General features: G+C 42.1%; 2 protein-coding genes across 4 annotated transcripts; both read right to left on the bottom strand.

Moving 5' to 3' along the window:
• Positions 1-5: 5 nt before the first annotated feature.
• ctdspl2b (CTD (carboxy-terminal domain, RNA polymerase II, polypeptide A) small phosphatase like 2b) lies at positions 6-11165 on the bottom strand. The gene is made up of 13 exons (XM_076110297.1): positions 10970-11165; positions 7384-7574; positions 6277-6415; positions 6033-6182; positions 5568-5801; positions 5365-5461; positions 4904-5015; positions 4733-4819; positions 4435-4497; positions 4263-4342; positions 3895-4021; positions 3493-3588; positions 6-3060 (listed from the first exon to the last, which is right to left on the bottom strand). Exons 2-13 carry the CDS (start codon positions 7549-7551, stop codon positions 2995-2997), a joined length of 1419 nt encoding a protein of 472 aa, XP_075966412.1. The 5' UTR covers positions 7552-7574; positions 10970-11165; the 3' UTR covers positions 6-2994.
• A 326-nt stretch (positions 11166-11491) lies between these two features.
• golm2 (golgi membrane protein 2) lies at positions 11492-21638 on the bottom strand. 3 transcript variants are annotated; one of them, XM_076110295.1, is made up of 10 exons: positions 20536-21638; positions 17945-17999; positions 17705-17798; positions 17253-17343; positions 17000-17123; positions 16703-16786; positions 15991-16269; positions 15600-15737; positions 13745-13912; positions 11492-12573 (listed from the first exon to the last, which is right to left on the bottom strand). In XM_076110295.1, the coding sequence occupies exons 1-10, from the start codon at positions 20860-20862 to the stop codon at positions 12497-12499; spliced, it is 1437 nt and encodes a 478-aa protein (XP_075966410.1). In that variant the 5' UTR covers positions 20863-21638; the 3' UTR covers positions 11492-12496. The 3 variants fall into 3 exon arrangements, with proteins under 3 accessions (XP_075966410.1, XP_075966409.1, XP_075966411.1); XM_076110294.1 differs by having other exon boundaries at positions 17696-17798; XM_076110296.1 differs by lacking the exon at positions 13745-13912 and having other exon boundaries at positions 17696-17798.
• Between the last annotated feature and the right edge of the window lie 487 nt (positions 21639-22125).

A 22125-nucleotide genomic window follows, 5' to 3' on the forward strand; every position in this document is an offset into this window, starting at 1 on the left:
CAAGAGGTTTTTAACTTTAAAACTTTGTTTCAGAAATTCAATGTAACTGTATATACACTTTACAGTATCATATTAGCCTGGCGGCTAACAAAGATGTCTTAAAACATTAAATACATCTTAAGCACAAATAGCAATTCTTGCAAGTAAAATGGCTTTACGGATATTGGGGAAAAAATAAATAAAAATTAACACGATTGCTCTTTTCTGCAGAAAAAGTGCCATGTTTAAAATTTAATTCAGGACTTTCCCACAAAGCAAGCGGTACTCTCTACATGCTAAGTGTAACAGTTCAGTGACATTGCGCTAAACTAGACATACAGATATTTGTAAGAAAAACAACCACTCCATCTGATGTAAAGTTAAATCTTCATTAATACATTTAAAAAGTAGATACGACATGCCTTTTGAAATCAAAAATACAAAAAGATTCTCCTTACTTTAAGGATTTTTTTAACACGAAGCTGCATGTATTGTACAACGCTCAGTGTACAATAAACTGGTAATGCACATTAAAAACGAGCTGGATTAAAAAGTATCTAACGCCTCCCACCAACAAGCCTTGAATTATAATTACACATCACAGAGGGGACGAGCACACCTGGGCTACATCGCACACTCAAGTGAGGCTTGCATCGTGAGAGATGGCAGTCAGGGTGGTGAGAGGTCATTGGGGGGGGGGGGGGGGGGGGCACATACCATGGTGGGACCTCAAGACATGTTTCCTCTTCCACACACATTGTTCTTGCCTCAACAGATGAATAGCAGATACAAGCTGCCACCAATCATCCGTTTGTTCGTTGGTGTGGAGAGAACAAAACAAGGTCTCTGGAAAGACACTTAAGACTTCACCCCATGTACAATTTACATTCATAGTCTGGACATGTGTACTCATGACACTATGTCTGAGCAATCACCATTGTGCCCTGTAACAATTTGACTTCAATACAAACTAATTCTAATTTCTGGAGAGCTTCTAACTTTAGGTGACAAAAAAGAAAAGAAAAGGCAAACAGGTGAACGCTGAACAGATGGAAAACCACCTCTGAGCAGAACCTGTGTTAAGTAAACAGCAGGGATTGTTTGGGCAAGGTACAGCAGGATTCACCTGGCAAAGTAATTATGGGGGACGAGGGTACAACTCAATGGCATCACAGTACACAACACTTACAGCACACAGGGGGGAAAGAGGGGAAGGCTGTGTGTCTCCAGGGTTCACCACCTGCAGAGCTTTGAGGTCTGATTGTCTCTTTCCAGCTAAGCATTTTGGAGGGTGAGAGCGCAGGAAATACCAGGGGGGGGGGGTTATAAAGGTGGGGAAGCGCATGGCACTGTACAGGCAACTGAGACAAATCCAAACACTCACATTTGCTTCAACAAAAAAAAACCAAAAATGCACTTTGCTTCAAACTGAAGACGGTTCAACACATGCCAAATTGTCAGAGGTTCAAGTCAACTCTTGAGGGTTTGGGCGACGACAGAAGATAGTCAGGCATTTGAGCTTTCCGTCCCAGGTTTAGGCCTGTAAAGAATCCAACAAAACATCTACGCCTACCGTTTGTCTCACGATTAAATAAATTAAGTTGAAACAACAGTAAAATGTCAGTTTGTCCAGTGTCGAATGTCCAGGCTGATGTCGGGCAGAAACACATTCATATAGTTACCATTCTTAAACACATTGCTTTAAACTGCACTAAAACATAAGAAAAAACAAAAAGCTTAGAAAGTACAAAGTAAAAAATATGAAACAGGTAGAGGAGCAGTCAGTGAAGCTGACCAATACAACAGTATGTGGCTGGTACAGGGTCGGGCCATAGATGTCTACCATGGGCAGACTTTATGACACAGCGGCAGAGATGTGCTACATTAGTCATAATGCTACTGACATAGCCATCAAATTACAACTGAAAGAAACAGAGCCCGAATACTTGATTGGGAGTTAAAGACAATACTGATTATAGACAAATTAAAAAATAAAATAATCAAATACCATTACTAAAGAAAGGGCAATGTTGACTAATCACTTTGAAAATGAATGCCCTCAAACCTTTACAATGTGTCAGATTTACAGGTAAGGAGAGTCTTAATCCTAACATTTAAATAAGGTGCCATGTTGTGTCCACAGTGATGCCAACACATCAAATTAAACCTCTATTTGTTAGAATGAGAACAAACTATACTTTAAGTCCTGGTACAATTACATTGTGTTCGACTATGCAGTGGACTGTCATTAATATGCACCCATGTTCTCCTAACAGGAAAAAGGCTTACAATAAAAATGTACAAGAATCCTTTTAAAACATATCTTACAAACAGAAGTAAAACATTTTGAAAAGCTATCTCTCTTTTTTTTTTTTTTTTTTTTTTTAAACAATAACACCAGTTTTACCAGAAAAAAAAACTGCAACCAACAATAGAAACTTGACTCAGCTACAGAGGAATGCATATGATTTTAAAGGCTACAGATTGTAGGTTTGTCAAACACCAAATCAGTGTGTGTGTGTGTAGGAGTCAACATACACACATGCACAGATTACAGGCCAGTCATTCCTGCTGAAAATAGTCTGCAGCCACAGAGTGTTTTGGGTTTAGGGGACTCAGTCGGGGTGGAGTTCCTCTTTACCAGGTTGCATTTTCATGTCCACTAAACCAGCACCAAGACTTCCCAATCTAGTGTGGAGGACACATCCGGCTCCACAGCGGGAGAGTCAGTCAAAAAAAAAAAAAAAAAAAGAGGAGTTCACCTGGGCTTGTTCATAGCATGTGTAATTTCATCGAAACATTTAAAAAATTCCACCCAGATTTTTAAAAAAGTTTTACTTTTCAAGTTTTTTTTTTGAAAAGCAACAGTGGGTTTAAAAAACAAAAACAAATAAAAAAAGGCTAAAATTTGAACAGTAATGGCAATGTTGTAGTTTGTAATCCAAAGAGGGCCTTTTTACACGCATGTTGTTCTCAGTCTTTTCATGTCGTCCCGTTCTGAGAGACTGAATCAGTTCAATCAGGGGGCAACAAGTCGTGAAGCCTGAACCTCTCCCGAACATGTGGCCGCACATCCTCGTTCTGACCAGATCACCCGGGGGGGGAATAAAGAACAAGTTAGATTCACTGAAATAGTAAAATATTACTCTGATGTAGGGATGGGTATTGTCAGTATTTCATCAATACTACTCATTGATACTCCTCACTGGTTCGCTTCTGTATCGATACTCTTATCAGTTCTTTATTACTAGAACAGGATTAGAATTATATTCTAAATATAACTAAATGTTTCTAGAGCAGCAACAGACAACAAACAGTAGAAAAGTTAGTATTTAAACTCAATACCTTACTGGAAAATAATTAAATAAATAATATTGTTTATAGCTTCTTAATAATCCGGTCTTCAATAATGTAGCACTGTATTAATACCCAGGGGTTTCGGTGCCCATCCCTACTCTGATGTAGCGGTTACAATATGGCCGACAGTAGTCATTGAACATCAGGACATCTTACCATCTCAACCAACTTCTCCAGGAAGGGCACCAGCTTCAGCAGCTCATTGTCATTCCTGTCCATGAACCAGCTCTCTATGGGAATCCCATTGGACAACTGTTGGGATCAAAAACATGCCAATATTGATCAAATGAGAAACGCATTTTTTCAGTGTTTTTCACATCCTTCGTTTGCTTGGCGGTAATTAATCAGAGCAGTACATGCCAATGTCGGGAACAAATAAAAACATGCTGCGGGAAAAGTGGAGCTGCATTTGTATAGAAGCTCCGTATTGTTTGCATCAATGACTTGTCAGACGAGTGTTATTAAATGTTTACATTCATTGTAATTTCTTTGGTTGACTACAATGACAGTTACTTGAACCAGAAAACCCCCAGTGTCATATTTTGTCCCGGTGTTCACCTGATATGCAAAGGCTTGCGGTGAATTGTCAATGATGATCGTCTTTGACAGGTCTCTGCCCAGGATGTTGAGGTCCTTGATGTAGTTTCCTTGGACACAGACACAATGCTCACGAAACAACCTGTGTCTAGTTACAGTGGGCAATGAAAGGAAAGAGGGAGGAGAAAAAAAAAAAAAAAAAAAATTCAGTCAGTGACACGGTCAGAGCAATCAATAATTCAGAAAAACCACAACACTGACACCTCAACAGCAGCACGTGCCGACGGTTCCGCACAGCATTTAGCTTTCTGAGCTCTTTATTCAGGCTCCCATCAGCTTTTGAGTTTGTTGTTTAATTATAAACAGACTAATACAAAAACACATCGTACCTCACTAGCTGCTTTTTAGGATCCAAGATGTTGAGCAGTTTGTCTGCATAAACCTTTTTAGAGGCTGTAAAAAGGATGATCTAGGAAAGGAGAAACGTAAAGCTCATTTTTTGTTTCAAAGCTCATTCATTGATAGGATTTATTAAAAGAGGAGTCGTCGGGTTATATTTACCTCATAGATTTGAGACATGCGTTCCAGGAACTCTCTAAAGAACGGCCTCAAGCGCACATACACCTGCATGACAACACACAGGGAAGCAAACCGTCATGATCAACACAACATTTGTTTGATCAAAATAGTGTTCATTGTAGTTCGTCTATTGAATTGGACAGTTCTCCCACTGTATGACACGCTTGTCCGTCTTTGCAAGTACACCTTCCTTAAAGGAAGGCTTTTCACAAATGATACTTTCCCCCCCTCTAGTGGCATCATGAAACAAAGGAGTGGGACACATTCCAACAGTACGTACCTGGTAAATGACATCTTGAAAGAGGACAGGAAAGGTAAGTGCTGCGTCCTCTAGCTCATTTAAACTGCAGTGAACCAATGTTTCATCCTAATGAACACAACAGAGAAAATACTAGGAAACTCTTTTTTACATCAAGGAATAAATGATTTGTTATTGTATGCTATTACTGACCAGGTCAAGGACCAGAGAGAATTCAGGCGTGCTGCGCGTTTTCAGTGGCAAAGCCGGCTTACGAGTGAGCTGCTCTTCTGTCAGTGGAGGGACGTGCTTGATGAAGAAATATCTACAAATCAAAACATCAGACATACTTTAAGGCAAGTAGAACAAATTCAAACGACAATATTCAAACCAAAGTGGAATACTTTGTCAGTTATGCTGCTGGCTTTATTGCAACATTTTTTCTTAACTTCAGTTCTGACCTGGTTGAATCAAAAGTCTCACCATGCTACAAACAATGCTCCCATTTGCAGAGTGGAACTTTTGTCCCACCCCTTGCTTATCCCTAATGCTTGGTTAAATGATCCCAACTGCCCTTGCTTTGAAAATACCAGCGTTCAGGTGTAGTTGTAAATTCTGTTCAATGTAGTCTGGCTATAAAACTATGCATTTAATGATTGCAGTGTTTTACTCACGGGTCAAAGACTTCCCAGTCTTCCTCATACGTTGCCTCTGTTGGTACTGTAGCAGGCGGAGAGTCCACATATGCCATATCTGGACTGGAGCCTGGAGCTTGGACAACAAGAGGAACAACATGTTAGAAAAGAACAAGATGAGAAACGGGAACAAATATTACCTCAACGTTTCAGAATCACATTTTCTTAGTGGCGATATCTACCTGTGAGGGGTGGAAGGTCAGCATCAGCACAGAGCTCTCCATCCCTCGCTGTGGGAGAAACCTCTGGGATGTGAGGAGGTCGCATAGGTGGCAGCTGTGATACACTCGAGTAGAAGTTAGTGGTGGCACACAGTTCCTGCGTGGATGCGGCTGTGCTGGTGGGCGTCTCCACAGCTTGCTCTATGTCCAGCTGCTTGACTATCTCCTCAGCCTCCACGGACTGGTCTGGGGAGTCTGAATAACAAATACAAAAGAGCCATTTTAGCTGTAGACTATCCGGACATAACTGACACAAAAGACTCAGGGCTGGGTATTGGTACTCAATACCTTTAAGGTATCGACTGAAACAAGCCAGTACCAACCCTACAAAAGACATGCATCAACGCTATGATAAAAACACATTTGAGTACATACTATAGGTTTGAGCGTGATGCGTGCAATGTGTCAAACCTCAGGACTGCATACCATTTTTAGCTGGTGAGAAGAAGTTGAAAACAGGGGAAAAGATGGTCCCCAGAAGGGAGGTTCTGGGAGGGCTCGTGGGCAGCTCAACGGCTGTCGTCTCCTCCAGGCTACCATTGGGCTTCTCCTTACTTCTGTCATGATTGGTTGCCTCTGCATGGGAGAAGTGACGTGAGGTTTAAGAGAACCGACAGATAAGTGGAAACTAAAGACTAGGCATTAGTGGTTTTGTTTGAGTGCAACTCACGTCCATTCAGGGAGCCTCTCCGGCCAACCCTGCTGATAGTCCTGCGGGGGCTGTTGGTGTTTGGGGCTGTAGAGGTGATGAGGTTATTGTCCACATCACAGTGGAGGCGTGTTTTCTTGGCTGGGCTTTCCTGCTGCACCTTAAGGAGACAAGAAATCATGCAGTGAATAGTTGTAATTAAATAAAACAGTCTCCGAACTTTGCTCATCAATCTAAAAATAGTGGTGGTCCTAGATCACACCGAGACACATCCACTAATAGCTGATTGGAAAATTCAGTGACCAAAGTCTGTTTCTGACTAAATTCTCAGTGCAACTGCTGCTATGACCTACGCCTACTAAACAACTAATCTGAAGCATGAAATGATGCAGACCACATTGGCAGATGCAACTATATAATAGAATTTCCCATCAAGTACAAAAATAATTATATAGCCAGACCGTTTCTACATTTTCAAAACATGAGGGGTGCTTTTCCCTGTTTACATCTTGTATTATACCCACCTTGCGTGGTGTGATGCACAATGAGCCTTCCAGATCACAGTTGATTTATCGTGTATAGAGGCCATGAGATATAAATAATCAAATAGTAAAATATTTTTGTACTGTTATAGGAATTTACACAACAAATAAAGACTGGCAAGAAAACAAACTGAGGCAATATGCTTAAATTAGGACTTAATGAAGAAACAATAGTCCAGGGAGGACCATGAAATGACATTTAAAAATACGAAAAAAAGCCCCCGTCTCGTTCTAAAGGAAAAGATGTTTTTAGCAGTGTTGACTTTTCCACTTGTTCCTGCCTCTTGTTCCTGCACACCAACTCTGGGAGCCAGAAGCTAAAATTAGAACAGAGTCCAAGTTCTCAGAAAAGCTGCTGCATTCCTCCGACGTTTCTTAGGAAACGCGACACTCTACACCAAGAAACACTGTATTTAACTCAGCTACCTGGAGAGCACAGTGCTAAATACAGTTTTGAAACAGGAAAGTGCTAAAAAGTTTAGGTAGCACTGTTAAAGAGGAGACAATATGACAATGGTCCAAGGAGCACCACACTCATTTACATTGAAGTCAATTAAAAAGCAGGATCATTTGATCAATGAGGTACCTTAACTGCATTTCCTCTGATGAACTTCTTAATGGTGGAGAACAAGCCCCTCCCTCCAGTAGTAGGCGTGTCCTCTTCTACTTCTGAATGCTTCCGCTTGGTACGGGATGGGCGGCTTGCCAGACTGGGGTTCGGCTGCTGAGACGCCTTACGCATTCTCAGCCTCATTGTTTTAGCAGTCACATGTAAAACTGTTACAGAGAAAAAGAAAAAAAAATTCAGACACAGGGAAATATGGCAGATACAGAGAGAGAGGAAATCAATATGACTGTACATTCAAGGAAACAAACTTAAGCAAACACTCAAGTGTAAAGGTGGACAAACAGTCTCAACTGTTAACAATGAGTCTGTGGGGTGTTTCTATCTGTAGTGGGGTAATAACTGCCCTTTTCTGCTAACATCTGGATGCATTCAAGATCCCATTTCACTTGCATCACAGTACATCACGGCAGCCACAGCTGGCTTTACTTCCATCCTTTGCCCAGGATTTTACTAGACACTTATTATTAGCTACGTACATACAAGATCAAAGTTGTGCAAACAAAATACGGTGATTGAAAAACTGTAAACATGGACAACGACTTTAAATTTACCGTATGCGATCTGGTTTCAGCTCAGATTGGGGACATTTTAAAATCTATCTGAAGGAAAGTATTTCCTTATTCCTTAAGCGGAGGAATGTAATTGCACAGAGTATGCACAGGGAAAGTTTTAAAACTATTCACAGTGAGGATGAATTGTCTGTTAGTCAGGCATGCCAGCCCTTTGCACTTACGTAACAGCAGCTGGCTGAAAATGTGTCTGGACATATCCACAACCTGTCGGGAACCCCAAGCACACAATAGCACCATCTCGACATATTGTAAAGGTCCCTCACCACATCTGTTTCACATTTACTCCGCGATGTACTGTATCCATATGTGCTGTTGCCTAATCATGCACGCACAAAAACACCAACAGGCGCTTTAACAGCTTCAGAGTACATGGTAACATTAAAGTAACAGGGAGGCAGGAAAAATGGGACACGCCAGAAATTGTATTTACATTAATGTAGATGTACTAGTTTGAGAAGAATACACTCCCCGTTGTTATAGCGTCCAACATAGACCCTCAGAGTTAACATTTTTCTGATTAGGGCGCGCGATTAAAAAAAGAAAAAGTTGGCTACACTAGAACATTTATCTAGGAGACATTTTATAAAACAACTCAAGTTGAAAATTATAATCCAATTAAAATTCATTATTCTCTGAGATAGTTTTAGAAAATACAAAACAATGCATGTGTACTTTTGAGATTTAAATGCTGATTAAGCCAGAGTGCACCCCTGAGCTTTAATCCATCATCAGACAGAAAAACAACAGTACGCAACATCATCCCGTTGCGGCTAAAATGGTAAAATGTTTTGTTTAACATTGCATTAAAACATCCACCCATTATTTGGAATTGGCTTTTTTATGTTCACTGCCCACCAAACAACCTCTTTATATAATATATGTTGGTAATATATAAAACAAAATATATTTTGGCTTACAAAATGGCTTTAGGGCTTCTGTTAAGCCACTGATGGAGGATCTCTCCTGATGCCTTTGTCATTTTTGAATTAACTTAACCCTTAAACAACCAAAACAATTCACAACTTGGTCAGAGACATTGCAGCACTGAAACTGTCCTTCATAAATTAATTATTTGTGTCTGTATAGAGTATCTCTGGCAAGATCATATTACTGCAGTTCAGTGCTGTACCACTCACAGTACTATTTTACAGACTAGACTGTTAAAACTTGATAAACTACTCTGTCTACTGTCCTACTAAATCTTTACTTGGGAAAAAAAAAATACAGTACCACAATGATGCCAATTGTGTTTTCTAAATACAGGATGGGAAAAATAGCAGGAACAAACACCTTCAAGCAAGTGTGTTGACTAGCCTCATGTTTGTTTCTGTTGAATGAGTCAGCGCTGCTAATTCAACTACACGGATATTTAATGCTGCAGCATTGTTTTGTTGAGCAGAAATACCCCACAGGTTGTCTTAAATCAGTATGGTAGATGCCTTGTTACCACAACTCGTCTTTTCTGATGCAATGTTTGTATGAATTCAGTAAGTAACATATCGTTTCGTAACACTTTCCTCGCATAACATAGTGGAACTGAGGCATCAACAGTTCATGCTGTACATATTTGTACTTTTGTGCCAATAAATATCTCTAAACAGTTCTCTGAAACCTTGAATAAAAACCGACAGATGTATGCAAATGTTAATATGTACAACACATGATGTTTCCTGTGACAAAATAATAAAATAAAGTGTCCGTTATATGTACCGTTTCATTAAATCTCGCCACAGTCTGCATGGCAACAACGCCGGGGCTGCTAAACATCCACCTCTCTAGAAACTCACCCAGTAACCAAGGATCACGCATAGCTAGGTACGAGCCAGTGAGCGGGAAATAAGAACATGCATGAGACCGTATGAGCGAGCTAGCACACTCTAGCCATGGACACTCAGCGGAGAAACAAGAAGGGCCTCGCTTGTTCGACAGTCCGTCTCCTCTGCACAAATTACTCCGAAACTAAGGTTGGCTAACTGGCTTGGGAAGTGGCTTAAGCATACGAACATGCAGATGACACATTTGCTCCACTTGCCTCTCAGTCATGCCCAAATCAACGTTTAAAAGATGCACATAATCACGGTCAGCTTCGCAGCTAATATAGTAGCTAGCTCGGTTCAGCTAACGTTACCCAAACGTTTTTGACCTGGTCGTGTGAAACGTTTCGGGAGTTGTGAAGGTGTGCAACATACATTTGTAGAAAGTGAAGTTTATTTTAACATAGTCAGACTTAACGTGTGGCGCCTACAGTTGTCAACATTAACGTTACATTGTACATACAACTCGGCGTTAGCATTTCGACAAGGCGTTAGCATCGTTAATCAAAACAGCTAACGTGACGCTAGCTAACATGGTAACGTTATCGAAGTTATCCGTTAATCACGTCGACGCTATCTTTAGCAAACAATTCAGTTGATGAGACTTCAATCTTCAGATAAAGTTACACGGAGGAGTCTATCTCAACACACTTTAAAATGATATTAAAATGGAAAAGACAGTGTAAGCTAATGGTAGCTAAAGTAATCCTACCGTTAGTTCAGTTGTGGAATGTCAATGTGAACGACGTTAGCCTCATTGGAAGCCAACTAACCCTGACGGTCGTTAACACTAAGTTAAGGCTTCATTGTTTCAACAAGATGTACAATTGTACACTTAATGAGGAATACTCCTGTGGGTATTTATTGAATCGCATAGTTACAATGGAGGGAGTCAAATGAACTACGTTGTCGAGTTTACCAGTAATTAGCCAGGTCCGTTGGAGGCCGCATTTTAGCTTTGCGAGAGCTATGTACGATAACTTAGTTTAGCAGCGTTAGCTTAGCGTCAACTCTTAGGCTTCTTGAAACACTGCTTCGGGCAAACAGATGTACACAGTCAGAAGGCAAATATATATCCTGTCGTTAGCCAATATTACAAAAACCGCACGTCAAAGGAGACAAATTAACGAACAAGGTTGGTTAACGTAACCGACTTACTTTACAGCGATCCGCAGTGTCTGGCGATAACGACTCAATACCGATTCACCATCACACCTGACCGGCAGTGTTTGTTTTCGTGTTCTGATCCGACTTTTTCTGTGTCGGCTCAAGGGCCGTCTCCGAAACGACTCATCGTTGTGTTGCCAGGCGCCATTTCCCGCCTCTGCTCAGGCTCTTGAAGGCAGAAACCCGGATGTGACACAGACACACCCCCTTACCTCTGATCAACACCAGGCAGTCTGCAGCGAACACTACCCACCACGTGCCCCTTTCCTATCTTCTGATTAAGACAGAGGACCCGTTTATGTGGCGGTAAATGAGTTCAAAAGGTCAACAATCAATCGTGTATTCACGCATTTCTGACTGAATATCCTCAACATGTTTTATAATCACTGTAAAGAGAAGAACATGCCAAACACCCGATCGACTTTACCATAAAATAACAGCCAACCAACATTAAAAGCTGTATCACCTGAGTGACAACTACATTGACTCTGAAGCACCATCACACTTGACAAATGACATGAAGCATCACCTTTAATAAAATTAAATTACATTCAATGTGCCTTTCCATGAGAAACCAATTTTCCTGGCTGCACAAACGGAACTGATTCCATGTTCACAGATTTCCCTAAAAGTTGAGGAATTAGGTTGTCCTCTGTACAAATGGTAACTGTTAATCTACATTATTTAAGGAGAGACCTCATTACTGGAAGCATGTGTACAGTACGTCAGTTCTATATGTGCTTGGTTAATCGTTGCACACTGGAGGATACTAACATCGCTCTAAGTATTGCTTAAGCATCGGTATTTTACTCAGTTGATTATTACTAAAAAGTTTCAAATGCATGCAATGGCATCATAGAAAGAAAACAGAACGAGGAGCACTTTCAAGTGTCTGTCACAAAGAAAAGAAATTGATTTAATAGGCCAGAAGAAAGGTCCTTGGCATTTGCAATGCATTCCCACTCCTGTAAACGAAAAAAATGGTCTTCCACGTCAAAAGTCCCAAAATGATGTTAGAAAGGCAGAATGCTGGATTAGTCTCTTTGATAAACATCTCAGGTGAAGAGTTTTGTTTATATCAAGCAACAGCAACCTGTGAAGAAAAATCGCAACAAAAAAAAAAACCCGGAAAAAAAACCCCCAGTTCGACCTTAAAGTTCAGCTGCGAATCAACAGGGCTCCTCAGATCTCTCCGTTATAGACTGAGGCAGTTATCAAATAACAAAACTCAACAGTCGGTGTATATCGTATCATATCTACTGCCTCAACCTAGAACCATTAGCAAATCAACAGCAGCTCAGGACAATGCCATGATTGTTTTCCTTTGTATTATGGTACGTTATTCAGAATTAATTCATTAGTTGCAATGTCTGTTTTTCAAAATAGTCCGCGACATTGAGGATGAACCCTATAAATTCTTAAACATATTGATGTTCAAACAATTTTCTCAAGAAAAGACCTTGGTTGTAGAAGAAGGTCTCAATATTTGTAATTAGTTACAGCTGTACAAGTTCCCATTCAAAGAATGTCAATGGGTTGATGTCTTTTTCCATAATCCACAGCTCGGTCTCCCTGCATGTCTCGATCATCATCATCTGGAAAAAAAGAAAGCAACACAACCATTAGACATTTAATAATATACTTAGTGAAGTGCTATAACCATTATCAGATACAAACACTTATATTTGGATATAAAGTTACATGTCCTCCCCATCAGTCCAATCACATCAAAAGCTTGATTCCAAACGGTTTCAGTGCATCCATAAAGAAACCTACATGGCAGTCAGGAAATATCAGGATTTAGTGACATACTTCAGCACACTGGATTTGAAACGAAACATTGACTTCAGGTTTAAGTGCTGAACGGTGTTTGAGGTGATGGGCAGGTCCATCCTGAGAGACCAATGTAGGACTCACTGTCCTCTTTTGTACACAGGCCTCCTAATTTTGTAACAATGTATTAATCTAGAAGAAATGCATTAGAAGGATACATGTACTTTTGGGAGGAATGCTTCCTACATTTATCCAGCATATTATTAGCTTCCTTGTCGGTCATTAAAATAAGAACATCCTAGATTTTTATTGAAACCAGACTGTATACAAACTGAACAGTTTAACACAGATATAACAGATACCAATGACAAGTCACAGCCATATAACAGAAACACAAATAGTACTCTCCAAATGTAGTACTGTTACACTCTTATCACATATTAAAATTCTAATCTAATAGGCAATCAGAAAAATGTATGGAAGAAAACAATAGGAAGCAATAAAAACATGGACATGCATTTCAAGATTTCAAGGAGAACACAGACACATTCACAAACACAGTGAGCTATATTTATCTACCGGTCGAGATGTGGGTCAGATGTTTGGTGGGCACAGACAGGTGGTATAGCTAAAAGGAAGCACAGGCAGGAGAGAAAATACTAGATGGACACTTACTCTCACAGAACCGTAAGTTTTCCCCATACATAGGAAAATAGGGTGCTAAGATTGTTACTGTTCCTACACAGTAAACAATGCCGGAACTGCATACAAAGCAGTCCTGCTTGGACCCTGAAGGTGTTTCGGTCATTGTTCTTAATCATCTCTGGTTTATGACGGATTCAAGGACCAAACTCAGGGTACTGTGAGCTCCTCTAACTGTCGAGACAAATGCAGGGGCGCGGCAGCAGGACAGGGGTGGAAGGAGGGAGGGAGCAAGGGAGGAATGGTGGATACACATCTGGACAGGCAGTCCAGTCCCCCGGCCTGGCTCACCTTGAACGTCTTCCTCCCCACCATCACCATCCTCTTCCTCATTGTAGGCCAGCTCAGCCTGCTTGTCGGCCTCATACTCACCCACGTTCCCATCATCCCCATTGTAGTCCGCTAGCTTAGAGCCGTGTTGCGGATCTACTGGGGACTCGTTCTCATCAAAGAACCGGCCTGCAGGAGGCAGAGAAGGGCCTCATCAGGAAGGGAGGGAAGCGGAGGCAAGTTGTAGGAAGACAGGGAGGAATGGGAGGAATACTGCACAATGAATGCAAGAAGGAATAAGTGATCGTATGAAGAGGATGACAAAGGATGATGAGGTGAATGAATACACAGTGGCAGAGTGTAATTAGAAGACAAGTGGTTCTGAAGAGGGAAGGAGAGTCAATCATGGACTTGAAAGTAGAGAGCCAAGTGGAAACAAATGGGGTTCCTTCTGTAGTGAGGGATTGTTTGAAGTCTGGAGAGCACAGAGCGCCAATTGAGTTACCGGTTTAATCCTCCTTACAATCCAATCAATCAAAAACAACAGCCCTGCTGTAGATCCTATCTTATGCTTTGTTTATGTTGGTACCGTGTCTGTGAGGAGTGTTTACTCAGCTCAAGGGTCTTTTATTAGCCACAGATACAGTAAGTGGGCCACTGAACTGCATTTCAAATGTTTCTAACACCAACAGGTTTTCCACCTCCATTCACACATGTGTGTAGGACAGAATATTACAAACACATTGATTCAATGCAGCTTAAGGTCTCCTGTCTGGTATGGCCACTTTAACTTTAACTGTTGAAAACGGATCACAATTTTTCTATGTGCTATAAACCAATAGTTGATAAGTGTTGAACAAAAGCAAGTTGACGTATTTTACTGGATGTTGTGAATATGAGCAAGTTACTGTGGAACAATGGCATTGTTATGTTATCATTTACAATATTTTGCCATTTAAAATGACTTGATCAGAGGTTCCTAAAGTTGCCAATAAGAAAAAGTGATCATAAGATAAGTACAATGTATAAATAAACATTTACTCAAATGCCATTTTTCTATAATTATATTCTATAATGATTGCCCACTCTCAATCACACAGGCATCTAAGGCTGTTTATGTTCCCATCTGATTTCAGACATTACTGTTGGGTAGGACTCGAGATTTTCTGAGCCAGTGTCTAGTGAGCACCCAACGCTGCCAAAAATGGGACATCTGGTGGGTGTCGGGTGTTAATTTGGCATAATTGGATGCACGTGTAATTAAATCAGAGGCAGAAGATACAAAGAAAAACAGAATGAAAACGTGAACTGAATGCAGTTAGTGTTTTCAGCAGCAGAGCTGCAGGGAGGACATGTAAAGGAGATGAAAAAATAGAAAATATGAAAACAGAGGAGGAGGAGAAGGAGGAGGCGGAGGGAGAAAAGGCAGCAGAGCAGAAGCCAGGCAGCAGGAAAGGATCATCTGGGAGCCAGGTGTGTGTCATTGGTCTCCTCTCCTCTGCAACTGAGCCCTCTCTCTCCTCCCTGACGGTGCTCCTAGCCATGTTCAGACATAGCTTTCACTAACTTTCATGAAAATGTGTGATGCAGGAGTGTGGGTGTAACCGGTTAGTAATGGGCAATATTCACACAGATGGCATGACGAAATTGTATTTCAGTCTCCGCATTGACACATATCACAGAGAGCTGGGAGGCAGCGGCTAAGCACAAAGGGAGAGCTCACAAGAATGTGCTGCGATTGTACTTTTTCATGTGCAATGACATTTTTCCCACCCCTTCAAATGCAAGAAAAAAAAAAAAAAAAAAAAATTCCAACCACAACCCCCCTTGCAAATGACAGTATTCACTCTTTTCAAAGTGTTGAGGAGGAACTCACTTTGGCGGTGGTGAACTGGCTCTGCTGGAGCTTGGTCTTGGGCGTGGTGAGGCTGGAGGGGGTTGGGCACCTGGGCAGGGTTGGGGGGCAGAGGAATCACCTTCAAGTGGTCACGGTCACCCTTGACATTATCAGGAGCTGACAATAAGAAAGAGGTTAGGTTCTGTTGTGCGGATGATCTCCTGCAAACCACCTTCCAATCAAGAGCAAATGAATGCCTTTTTATAACCTCTTATTCATAAAGCACAGCGTGCTAAACCTACGACACCGAGATAACAGTTCTCTGCTCCTGCCTTCACTTGACTAAACATGAAATAAACACATGCCTAAAGACTCAAAGGGCAGGCTATTATAATGAAGACCCATTATAAGAATGTGGTGCATTCTGTACCTTGAAGTTGTCTTTGCTGTTCTCCCACTTCGTCTGCCTTGATACCTGCCTTGTTGTCTTCTTCAAACACTATGTGTTTGTCTGCCTGTTTGATGACGCCCAGAGGTGCGACCACCGCTGCTCGGCCCTCCACTCTGTCCTGCTGGAGCCCGGGCTGGTCCAGGGACAGGCCTTGGCCCCCGGGGCCATCGGCTGCCCCGACTCCAGGGCCAGCACCAGCTCCGACAACCACATCAGGGGCTTCATCGTGCTTCTGAGTTATGGCTGGTTTCTTCAAGGCTGTGGATAAATGAAGTGAGAAAGCTCGGCGAGTAAGACGACTCGAATGTTTGTGTTTTACTCGCCACAAGGACAGAAATACGGAAGACATTTGGAGGGGACCCAGTTTTGGTTTCATTTTCACAGTTTTTAACCGGTAAACTTCAAGGATTCATTTGCTGGTGTGCTTGTCCAGGCCGAGTTTAATTCTCTAACTCTTGGTTGTTTGTAGTCCCCTCGACAAGTCACAGATTCTAAATCATAAGGCAGCAAATGAGTTAAAATTTAAAACCTAAATCAATCTCCACATCTTTATTATTGTTTTACTTGACCTCGCTTCTACCCACACTGCTTTAAAAATGTCATGCTAAATGCATGTACCCTCTACATCATTTCCACCACTCATTACGCCAGCCTAACAATTACTCTTAAAAAGGTTTGGACCACTGCTTACCAAATTGAACATCGTCAATTTTCCCCACCTCACTGTCTTCAATACCAGGCATGCCAGCATCACTGCCAGGCTTACCCATCTCTTCTGCAACAGAGCAAAAGGAATGCGACTTAGTTAGTGGATAGGTTGACTTTAAAACAGATCGATCACAGCTGCATGGACAGTAATAACGTACACAGGAAACTAACAGTGTAATTATGATATCAATTCAATTCTTCCAGCAATCACGTACTACATTTAGCGTGTAAGTGCATGGCAATATAAAGGATCTGGATGATGCGTTCACATCCACCGTACCTTTTAAATCTGGACTGTCTTGCCCGTGAGTGGCCACTGTATGGCGCTCTCCAACTATCTCCTCCCCGGGGGCTGCCTCTGCATGTCTACCCGCCACTGCACCCTTTTGGCCGTCCATCACACTCTGAAGAATTAAAAAGATGAATCAGAAAAAGGAACATATGGAAAATGGAGAGAAGAAGAAACTGTTTACTGAATAGAGGCGCTTCAACGCTATTGTCAGTACATTTGTGGAGATCTTATCAATACTAACCTGTCTTAGCTTTGATGCTTCTTCCTCCAGGGTCTTTTTTGTGTCTTCATACTCTTCCTTCAGCTGTGCAATCTGACGGCCACACTGTAAACTAAGCAACACATAGGTAGGTTTCATCCACATACTCTGGGATATTTTCACCAAATCACAAGACTGATTCGCGAAAAATACATTCTGAGCTAAAACCTTTATGTCACACAATATAAGTGACACATCAGAGATCAAATCAGCCTTATGAAGAGACAAGTGAAGAGGATATCACGATAAGAAATGACCTACAATCATAGAATTATTGTGAATATTCCATAAAAAAAAAAGAAAAGAAAAAAGTCATAACGGATTATTTGAGAAGCACACTCATATTTTGAGAAATGTTTTAGACATCATGTCACATATCCTCTAAGTGGGTGAAACCCAATGGACAATACTAAGATTGAAACCACCTCTCATACTCCAGTTTTCTTTCCAGGGTAGTGCTGTTTTTCTTCACTTCTCTTAGCTGATCTTCCTGTTTCATGAACTCCTGCTTCAGCTCCTTTAGCTGCTCTGTTAACAGCAACACAAACACACAACATTTTAGAGGTTTAGTCCTTGTCTGCCAGTGAGTGAAACATGTTTCATTACAAATCCTCCATTGAGGGCTTCTGGTTGGAGAGTGCCCTCTGCTGGGCAGACGGGGCTAAAAATCCTACCTTTCAGCCTCTGGAGTTCCGTCATTTGGGCTGTGATGTCACCCTGCACCTTCATCTGTACGGGTTAGAGAGAAAACCGGTTTAAGAATCTCAGTATCTGACGGAGAGCTAAATACATTTACCTCTTTTACACCCTTACTAACAGCATCCCTGCCAAGCCACAGATGACTAAACTGTGCAACAGGATCTCTAATTAGAAGACGGGGACACCATCAATGCCAGGGAAACAGGGTTGTCTTGTTTTTCTTGTGTAACAAGGCATCACAGCACAGATGACACCCGCTGTGACATTTTAAGCAGCGACTTCAACGTGGCAATACGTTCCTGCCTATCAGTATGTACATCAGGTACATCAGACGTTATCTAAATGCGTGGTGGCTGATCTCGTGCTGAGCAAGCAATGTATTAGGATGTATACGGGTATTCAAGTATCTCACAACAACTGCCTTTGTAAATACCAGCACAGAAGTTGGTAGCTCAAACAGAACTGGTTTTTGATATTTCTCTCAGGCACTCAACTTACACTGAAAGACCAGGAAAATAGAAACCTCAGCATACTGTAATGCAATCCAATAGAACAGCTCGGTAAATAAACAGTACTGGTGTGACACTGAAGGGAGAGAGCAAGCAAGCTAAGAAGGGAGGCAGAGGGGAGGGGAAACGTGGACCTTGGAATTTAAAGCGATGCCCAAAAACTGGTTTTGTCCTCCAGATGAAGACCCAACTACTGGCGGAGCGAGGGAGGAAATAGAAAATAGAAAAGAAAGCGCTTTTAACCATATTTTGGCAAAACAAGTCAAGTCAATTGTGCCGCAGGAGGAGTTTGAGAGACTACGCTTTTTGGCCCCCAATTCCAAAAAGCTTGTCACCTTCGGAGTCCGTTGTGATTGTCTGAGTTTTTGAATGAGTTTTAACTGACTGAGACAGAAGACAGCGAGGAAAGAGTGGACATGAAATACAGCATAGAGGAAATACAGCATCAATGTCAACTGTTGTAAGGTCTACAGCCTCATCCTGTCTTCCTCACATGTGGGTTTACAGCTTCCCCGTGCAGCCTGCTGGCACTGGCTGTATAGACAACACGACCAGACTGTTGACTGTATACTATAAGCTGTACACGACTGTGTATACTGTACTGTGTGGAAGCCATACAAGACTCAACTGTCCCTGTTTTCTCTGCATTGCAGACCTCTCAGTGTATGTAGCCTGCATCTGTTGGAACAGCGTTAGGCTGTGGACAAAAGAAAGGAGTGGAACAACTGCTGTTTAACACCTTCCCTTATCTAGGTTATGTGCACAGGGAGCAGGATACCGGAGGTACTATAAGAAACTTGGAAGCTTAGACTTCTCTTGATTCCACACGTCACCATCTATACTCGCCTCAACAACAAGAAAAAAACTGAACCTCCCAGCTACATTTTTTTTAAAATCTCTTACACAAATAGTGTAACAGTGTCAAGTATAGCACTGTATGCAAGTATGTGTGTGTGTATGTATGTCTGTGTGTATGTGTGGCCCATTATAAGCAGCATTATCTCCCTGGTCCCAAAGTAAGACTATGACACCACACATAGGATAAGTTAAACAAATGTATGCCTGTCTATGAGAAATAAGCATGTCAGACTGAATGCAAATGACAGGAAAACCTCCCTCTCCATCTGTTGTCCAATTGTCTCCCAGGGCAGCTGGACACACACTGGTGTTCAGAGGGTGCTGGGACTGAAAACACAGTGGCTGGGCTACTGCGCAGTACAAGAGGTGGGAAATGCCTTGTGGAGCACACAGACGTGCCACACTTAAATGTATTATGGGTGGCTTAGAGGCATGGGCACGGTGAAACAACATTACATGTTTTCCCCCCTTAAATAGACCCTAAAGGAATTGATAACACACTTAAGAGAGCTGCAATTTTCTAAAAGACAAAATAAAAATACGATGTTGGTGAAGCAGATCTCAGGTTCTGAGGAGGAGGAAAGAGTTTCCCAGTCAAGGACAAGTTGATATATCTTTCTGCCACTTGGTACCAGGCGACTACTCCATCGCCATCTCCATAAGGACTCCACCACCTAGCCTCTTCAAGGTACATAAAGATGACCTCCCTCCATCATGGGGTACCCAAGTTGTACATGCTGCATCGGATATCGAGTGGGGAGATCATAGCAATATAACGTAGATATTGTGATGAGATGTGATGGAAATATGACATTTTCCTTGTTGCATAACAGTTAAGTAAAGTTTCCTGACTGAACAATGAACCTGCTTTGTTTTCATATCCCCATCACTGTTTGCTCTCTCAGAGAACAACCACACCTATAGAGTACATATTGTAAGAGAGCATTAATGCCGATGATAGACAAAGAATTAAAAACGGAGGTATTGAGACAAAAACCCACTGTGACACTGACACCTATAGCTTTACCTGAGGGTGGTTAACTCAGAGGGCTTTTGCACCACTCTGTGGAAACGTTGGTCACCTGTTTCTGCGTGTGGCACAACGTGGACCCTCTGATCAACCCTCCTCTTGTTCGCTTTCAGTTAAAACAGTACCGGTGAAATAAAAGCGGGGTTGGGACCAGACATTGCAACTCTACCTTTTCATCAGTGCACTTTTTGATGATAGACTCCCGGGCCTGCAGCTTGTTCTCCAGCATAGTGTAGTCTCCCTCCTTCTGGTCGATGTGCTTCTTGTGCGTGTCCACCTGCACCATCAGCTCAGAGTTCCGCTTCTCCAGCCGGCTGCGCGCCGCGTCCGTGCGCTTCACCTGCGTCTGTACCTCCGCCAGCTCGTCCAGCAAGCGGCTGTGCTTGTTGGTCACAGTCCAGTAGTTGAAAGACAGTATGGCGATGATCAACATCAAGAAGATGAGGATGAAGGACGGGAGGCGGCCTCCCCGTCGGTTTGCACCAAACCCAACCATTTCAAAACCAAAAAAAAAAAAAAGTGTGACGTTTGCTTCAGGTTGTTACCGCAACCTACAATACCTCAATGAGAGTAGTCTCCCGCTGTAAAACACATCCGTCTACGTGACATGCCGTGGATATGCGGCAACCCGCTCGGGAAAAAACAGTAAGCAAACACTACACAGACAGGACAGTCGTGAGCGGTCATGACTTTTCACATTGCTCCTGGTCCTTAATCTCCTTCCTCCTTCCGCACACTGGGCATCTTCTCTGCGATTCGTGCCAACGTCAGTAGATGATATCCGCCCGCGGGGACGTGGCCTAGCTCAGCTGGCAACGTTAGACGAGACTAGACGTGGACAGCTATACGGCACCGTGGCAGAGAGGAGTGCAAACACAACTCATACAGCGAGCTATATAACGCCAGGCTTCGGCTACTTGTGTCCTATGGGCCCCGATAAGACCAGTAGGACACCGTATACAGACGCCTGGAGCTCCTTTAATCGCAGAATCGACCACTGATGATTGTATCTTCCGACCTCACGTTGTTAGCTCCTATTGACGTTAACGCTGTCCAGCTAACGACTTCACACTAGCTAGCAACAACGGCAGATGCGACAACACAATTAACGACTGTCAGACAGAGAAGTATCGTCTCTTCTTGCGGGTGTAATCCTTTTAATATCAACAACCAAATGCTAACAAATCATCACACGGACACAGGCTTTCTATCACAATCTCTTCCTTTCGCTGTCTGCTAAACCTGATTTATGTGCTGTGTGAAGCTGGCTGTATTCCGCCTGAGCGACTTCCGCTCTCTGCTAAAAAGGATACCCACATTTCAAAATAAAGGTCAAGATTGAGCACAAAGAAAAGCGTGGCATTAATTACTTGATGGCATTGTTTTTAACGGTGGTTGGCTTATATAAAGACGTTTGTACGCCGTAGGCTTAAGGTTTACACATATGCCTTAACAGATGAATGACAATCATCGGCCACACTGTGAAAGTGATAGTCCTGTATGAAAACCATAGACGGTGTATAAGAAGAAACCACGACGACTTGGACATCGCGAGTAGTGCCTGAAGACCGGAAGCACATCGCTGAGTTGAAGAACACTTTACAGTCATAATGACGTCAGGGAAAAGATTCTTAATTTAAGCAAGTGTTGTGTGTCGGTCTTGAAAACAAAAGCAAATGCATGGCTTCGACAGTATTTCAAATAAATATATTGAGCCCATTGAAACCTGGAGCCTTACTTCTCATTAACAGGTTATACC

This window comes from Anarhichas minor, unplaced genomic scaffold (genome assembly GCF_050575085.1).
Source record: "Anarhichas minor isolate MPS153535 unplaced genomic scaffold, ASM5057508v1 ptg000042l, whole genome shotgun sequence".
Taxonomy (NCBI): domain Eukaryota; kingdom Metazoa; phylum Chordata; class Actinopteri; order Perciformes; family Anarhichadidae; genus Anarhichas; species Anarhichas minor.